The following is a 6,948-nucleotide window of genomic DNA, read 5'->3' on the forward strand; positions in this document are numbered from 1 at the left end:
AATGGCAATTCATTTTGCAATTGGCAATTCAATATTCAATCAGAGCATGCATTTGTCATTTCAATATTTAATCTGAGCATGTAATTTGAAAATATATCTTGCAATCGGCAATTCAATATGCAAAGTGCTTATGCAATCCTTAATTCATTTCAAAATATTTTGAATAATAAATAGAATAACAATTCACTGAATTGCATTGCGTATTGCCATGGGTTTTTTGCCACTTTATTCAAATGCAATGGCGTCCCCGGCAATTGCATTGCATGTTGGGGAAGAAAACTCAATTTGCAATTCCCAACTGTCAGACCGCTCATCAAGGCGGACCTTCATTAACGACGTCACTTCCTTGTTTAGGGCCTCACCAGCATTCAATGGACTTGTTCGTTTAGAGAGTAATAGCGACAGAAGAGCCTGTAGCAAGTATTTGTGCCTTAGCAGATGACATGGAAAACAATCGGGTATCAGCATATAGCAGTGCGGGTACCGCTTAATTCTCATTACGTATATGATGATGCGTATACGATCCCGTATTTGCTCTTGCGACATCCCGGCACACGCCTCCACTTTACCCTGACCTGCAGAACTGTCCTAAACGTGGAAATGAGTTGCGTTGTGAACCTGTGGTCGATTACTTTTCCTCAATAAGTTGAAATTGAATTTGCGAACTGAATTCAGATTAAACTAATAAACTCAGATTGAGTTTTTTTAATGCGACAACTGCATATTCAAGTATACACAATTCATATTCAGTTTCTAGTAGCACAAATATCAGCCCATAGAGGTAACCCTCAATGGCCACCACAAGTATCTCGATGGCGGGTCTCCCCACTCTTAGATTAGTTTGCATCCTTCCCGTGTCAAGTCCAGTTAAGATGGAAAGTTCCTCTACCCTCTGTGAGAGCAAAAGCAACCTATCAAACACATCTATTGCTGATACCCGATTGTTTTCCATGTCATCTGCTAAGGCACAAATACTTGCTACAGGCTCTTCTGTCGCTATTACTCTCTAAACGAACAAGTCCATTGAATGCTGGTGAGGCCCTAAACAAGGAAGTGACGTCGTTAATGAAGGTACGCCTTGATGAGCGGTCTGACAGTTGGGAATTGCAAATTGAGTTTTCTTCCCCAACATGCAATGCAATTGCCGGGGACGCCATTGCATTTGAATAAAGTGGCAAAAAACTCATGGCAATACGCAATGCAATTCAGTGCCTTGTTATTCTATTTATTATTCAAAATATTTTGAAATTAATTAAGGATTGCATAAGCACTTTGCACATTGAATTGCCGATTGCAAAATGTATTTAAAAATTACACGTTCAGATTAAATATTGAAATGACAAATGCATGCTCTGATTGAATATTGAATTGCCAATTGCAAAATGAATTGCCATTTGAATAAATTGGCAAAAAACCCATGGCAATACGAAATGCAATTCAGTGAATTGTTATTCTATTTATTATTCAAAATATTTTGAAATGAATTAAGGATTGCATAAGCACTTTGCATATTGAATTGCCGATTGCAAGATATATTTTCAAATTACATGCTCAGATTAAATATTGAAATGACAAATGCATGCTCTGATTGAATATTGAATTGCCAATTGCAAAATGAATTGCCATTTGAATTTTTGTGCTTATAATCTTCCATACTGCCTGTGGCTGTTCCTATTGCCCGATATTTGGGGTCGCAGGTCAGGGTCTCTCTCACCACCTTACTGTGTGCAGAGCCGGTGGACCGTGGCTCATCACAGACATGCGGAGGGGGGAGACGGTGTTTGACATAGACCCACACCTGCAGGTGAGTCATCCACTGGGAAGGGGTGCATGGTGCCGTATGTAAAGGCTGGCTCACCTGCGTTTGCCGTTCGGGGGACAGGAGCGGGTGGACAAGGGCATCGACAGCGATGGGTCCAACCTGAGCGGCGTCAGTGCCAAATGTGCCTGGGACGACGTGAGCCGCCCCCCCGAGGACGAGGACGACAGCCGCAGCATCTGCGTCGGCTCGCAGCCCCGCCGTCTGTCTGACAAAGGTGTGTCTCTCTGCGCGTCTGCTATTAAAGGGGCTCTGACGGTTTCCTTTGCTGACCATGTGTCTGCCGTCCCCAGACACGGAGCAGATCAGGGAGGCCCTGCGCAGGGGACTGGAGATCAATTCCAAGACTGTCCTGCCTCCCATCAGCGGCCAGAGGCAGAGCCATGACCGGGCCCAGTAAGTTCCTCACGTCCCATAGACCTGCTTCTCTCCCTGGTAACGGGCACTGTACTGGGGCTGGGCCCCACATGTGTGTAATCTACTCCAAAAGAGAGGCCAAAATCCCCAACAGCTTCCCCAGGGCTTCTTAGCTGATCTTGGCTGGATGTCCCGTGACCTTTCGCTCTTGTGGACTGTTTTGCTGTGCTTGTTGTCCCTGCACGACACCCCGTCTCGCCGCGTCGGGGTGCCTTCCTGTCGCCGTGGCTTCAGCCTCTCATACTGCCCCCCCCCCCCCACCCCACCCCGCAGATATAAATGCAGTTCTGGGCCGCAGTGGCGGCAGTGGCTTCCTTCACAGTTCACAGTGATCGAGTGGTCAAGCTCGTCCCACTGCATTCTGACGATCGCTGGACTTCAGCCTAGTTAATCTTTCACTGTAGATACTGGAGTGAAGGATGTGCTATAAACGGCAGGCCTTTGTGGGGAGAAGGGGCTGTTTTTGTTTTTTTGTTTTTTTGCACACTGCTAGACTGAAGTGCCGGCCGGCTGTGGCAGTTTGTGGCTACATGAGCGGTTAGCATGTTTTTCTCCTAATTTCTCCATAGACAATCAGTGGGCCATTTGCAGAGCCAGCAGACGTCAAGGTAAGAACAGAACGTGGAGGGAGGTCTGTAAGATATGGAGGCAGTGGTCACGCACCATGCCCTCGCTGCCCAGTGCTAGGAGGTGACAGACAGACACCCCTGCTGGTACAGCGCCGGCTTGCCACCACGGAGAGACCGTGTGATCTCAGCTTCATGTCTCCCGACCGGTGTGCCTGGGTCGTGTTCCCCTGCTGACCAGATGGCCAGGCACAATTGGGTTATGAGGCAGGGCACCTGGTGCGCCGGCCCAGTGCTACTCGGCGCTGCTTCGGCCAGAGGTCGTCGTGGAAACAGACGTGCCGTTTCAGGCTGTGAAAGCACCGCCTGTACCGTTTGTCCGTGACGTTGGTCTGTCGCATTACAGACACTGAAGTTGCGATGGATCAATGGATCAGTGCATTGAGAATGGGCCGGGCAGAGGGGGTAGGGCTTGTGACCAGAATCTCCCGCCTGACAGGAGTCGGAAGGACAGCCTGGAGAGCGAGAGGTCAGCAGCCATTGTCCCCCACGAGCTGGTGCGCACACGGCAGCTGGAGAGCATTCACCTCAAGTTCAATTTGGAGTCCGGCACTCTTCTGCCTCTGTGCCTCAGGTACGAGTCTTGATCCGTCAGGTACTTCGTGCTTTTGGATATGAACTCTGCCTGGCCCTTTCCAAGCCCGTGTCACTCTCCCCACAGGGGACGTTTGCTCCACGGACGTCACTTCACGTACAAAAGCATCAGTGGGGACACAGCCATCACCTTCGTGTCTCTGGGCGTGGAGGGGGCCTTCGCCACGGAGGAGCACCCCTACGCGGCTCACGGACCCTGGCTGCAGGTAGGCCCGAGCGTCAGTCTGAGCCCGTCTGCAGAAAGGCCTGAAGATGGAGAGATACATCATGCTGTCTCCCCGGGGGTAGGTGCTGCTGACGGAGGAGTTTGTGGAGCAGATGCTGGAAGACCTGCAAGACCTCAGTGTGCGAGAAGAGGTAAGATGAACATGCTCTGTCTGATCCCTGTTGGCGCTGCCCTGGCTTAACTCTGATCCATTTCTGTTCGCCACTAAGCTCACTCTGCCACGGGAGTTCAGCTGGACCGACAAGAAACTGAAGATCTCCATCTTGCCAGACTGTGTGTTTGACAGTCCTTTGCAGTAAGCCAACCTGCTGATGGGGCAGCTTTCCTTCAATCTTCTGCTGCCTGAAGGCAGGTTTCCTGGGCCTGGATGAGCCCCTTGTCCCTGGGTGCCTTGTGGCAGCATCCCTGTGGTGTGAGCACTGAAAACACAACAGGTCTCGCAATCTTTCCTCTGGACCAGTCACTACAGCTGCGGCCCATAAAAATGCTATATACTTTAGTGCGTGTGTGTGTCTGTGTGTTTCTCTCTGGGATTATGCCAAAAATGTGTTTGATTGGTGGGTAGTCTTTTCTATTATGCCTGAGGACTGAATAGGTTTCCTTTAACGTTTCAGTGAAATATGACAACCTGATATTTCAGTGCCCAAGGATTATGTGCTAAATGTGGATTGAACAATCAAACAAGGAAGATTCCTCTTTATAAGTTGTAAATTGTCGATCGGTTAGTTTTTAAGAACAGTTTGCTTGTATTTATGTAATATAAACAAGGAGAGCATCTGCCCAGTCAGAGCCCCTGCATGTTATTACACTACCTGAGTGACTCCTATGTCACATGTGACCGTCTTGGGGCTGAACCCAAGTCAGTGCCTTTTCCTGTCATATCAGACAATACTGTGGCCAAACTCTTTTACCCTGCCCCTGTAAGGTTGCTGGCTGTCCACTTGGATGTTTCCTGTTTACAGCTGATGGATGCCAGGTTGATATCCAACCCCTGATGTCAGTAGGAACATTTCACCTGTATATCTACCCTCATGGACCTTAGCTCTGTCAGAAATAGGACAGCTTCTGCAAACCTTCCTTCACATGCTCTTGCCTTCTTTTAACCGGTAATGTTTTAGTGCAGGTTTTTATGCACACTGACTCGCAGTTGTCTTTGTATGGGATGGTGGAATACTGTCTGTCTGTTCATCATTTGAAAGAGCATTAAAACTATTTACATAATGTCTGCGTTTTGTCCTCTCTCTGAATTATTCTTTTGACTTAAGAAAGCGACAAATCGAAGGGGGATGCTCTGCTTTCTCTCAGTGAATCCTTATTTCCCTTGAAGATACCGCTACCCAGGAGAGCTGCGGTACGTTAATTTGTGGTGTTGGAGGTTGTGGTTACAAAACTGAAACATAGAGGAAGGGGATGATTTCTAATACGGCTGTTTGATATTTGACCAGCCAAAGGGACGCTCAAAGCCTTATGAATACTGGTGTTTCTTATCCAGGCTTCCACCAAAGTCTTTTGTGTGAGAGTTTTTACAGAAAGTCTGTAAAACTGTATCTGAAATTATCTGGGGGTGGGGTAACTGTTCCATCCCTCCGCCATACATCATACCAGGTGGTCCTAATCACTTAGACTTCACCCGTCGCTAGGGGTGGGTAGACAAGGAGGCCTTGCCCATATTAAATAATTCTTCACGTTCTTGTCTGAAAAACAGCTAGGTCAATTCCCACAGTTAGGCTGATGCAGACAAGATCAAAACGCTTACAATATTCTGTTTGCTTTCTTAATTATACCTGTTGGTTTAAAAAACCTGTTTTAATTGATCCGCACACAAGATTAATCAATTAATCAGAGTAAAATATGTGACTAGTAATTAAAAATAATTGAGTGTAATTGAGTAATCGCATCAGCTTTAAATGACAGCTTTTAACTGAGGCAACAGAAAGATTCACTCGCAGTTATAGCCCTCTGGTTAAAGTTTTAATTTCCATGTTACTACGTTCTAATTCAGCCCGAAAGTTCCTATTACAGCCACTAGAGGGCCTCAGTGTTCCAGAAAATTGTGAATGAACGTATTTCTTTCTGATGCTGTTTTCCAATATTCGATCCCTTTTGAAATAACTGCATACACTGTGTTAGTGCTATTCTTCAGGGAGCACTTGCATTGCATATTGATATATCTGCATCTTGGGCTTTCACTGAGAACTGGGAGCAATAAATATTAGAAAGTAGAGATCAAATGAGAAACTGCCTTAATAAAGAAAAAGATTTTTTTTTTTTTGTTAAACAAATCAGATTAATTTGGACTAAATTAGATTAATTAAGATTACCTACCATCCCAGACCTACTACAGCATTTTGTTTTGAATGTCTTTTCTGCCTGTGGGACCAGGCAAGGCATTAATATGCAGGAAAGGTGACACTGGGAGTAGAGCAAGATGGAATGGCCAACAGTCTTCAAGACGACATGGATCTGGCACCCAGGACAGCTGCCAGTGTCACACCTGGGATAGGTGAATCAACCCCAATTTGCTCTCTCTAAGTCCATGTCAATGCAGTGACAAGCCGCAAGCTACATGTACTGTAGCTAGTTTGCTTTGTTGTCCTCCCGTGAGCCTGGTGCCGCTTGTCATTGGGCCTTAACAGAGTGGCTGGGTCAGCGTTGTAGCCTTGGTGTCTGTAATGAACTTTTCATCTTAAAGCATGTGCTTCCCGCTGTGTTGTTACTTATTGCCAAAATTCCGCTTCGCTTTTAGTGAGTCTCTCGGGAAACACCCACACAGGGCCACTTCCTGGCTCCTGGTCTCCATTGCAGTTGTGTAAGCAGTTGCCTGTGTGCGTGCTCTCCACAGCATGTTGCGTGCCAGCTCTAAGCACGCAAAAGTGTAGATGCATACCTCTCACATACCAAACAGTCAAAAAATGTCCATTTTAAACACCATTCATTTCTAGCATTCATGTTGCTATAGCCAATAAACCTTATCATACACTATCAGGCACTATATAAGCCTATTCACTTGTACCTATTGTCTTAGGGTGTCTACTTGTGTGAAAGGGACACGTTCCCAAGTCTTCTAAAGCCCGACTGGAATGTCACAATTATTTGACATAATATGCAGGCATGTGTTTATGCATCTAAATATAAAAGGGCTAATTTTGTCTTTTTTCCTCTCTACCTTTTAAACATTTATCTTCTTATCTACATTTATCTTATTATTGTGTTTGCATTTCTGTGTGCCGACTGTTTGTGTCTATATACCATGTCCATTTATGTAC

General features: G+C 46.2%; 1 protein-coding gene across 2 annotated transcripts in view; it reads left to right on the top strand.

The window, feature by feature from the left end:
• sufu (suppressor of fused homolog (Drosophila)) overlaps positions 1 to 4,903 on the top strand; it is an 8,369-nt gene extending 3,466 nt beyond the window's left edge. The window contains exons 6-13 of one of the 2 annotated variants that reach the window (XM_023822486.2): positions 1,732 to 1,804; positions 1,883 to 2,036; positions 2,113 to 2,215; positions 2,806 to 2,844; positions 3,302 to 3,436; positions 3,524 to 3,662; positions 3,745 to 3,813; positions 3,892 to 4,903. In XM_023822486.2, the coding sequence (XP_023678254.1) occupies positions 1,732 to 1,804; positions 1,883 to 2,036; positions 2,113 to 2,215; positions 2,806 to 2,844; positions 3,302 to 3,436; positions 3,524 to 3,662; positions 3,745 to 3,813; positions 3,892 to 3,981 (802 nt within the window). In that variant the 3' untranslated portion in view covers positions 3,982 to 4,903. The remainder of the gene's footprint in view (positions 1 to 1,731; positions 1,805 to 1,882; positions 2,037 to 2,112; positions 2,216 to 2,805; positions 2,845 to 3,301; positions 3,437 to 3,523; positions 3,663 to 3,744; positions 3,814 to 3,891) is intronic. The other variant, XM_023822487.2, reaches the window with a different exon arrangement.
• The last annotated feature ends 2,045 nt before the right edge of the window (positions 4,904 to 6,948 follow it).

This window comes from Paramormyrops kingsleyae, chromosome 3, assembly GCF_048594095.1.
Source record: "Paramormyrops kingsleyae isolate MSU_618 chromosome 3, PKINGS_0.4, whole genome shotgun sequence".
Taxonomy (NCBI): domain Eukaryota; kingdom Metazoa; phylum Chordata; class Actinopteri; order Osteoglossiformes; family Mormyridae; genus Paramormyrops; species Paramormyrops kingsleyae.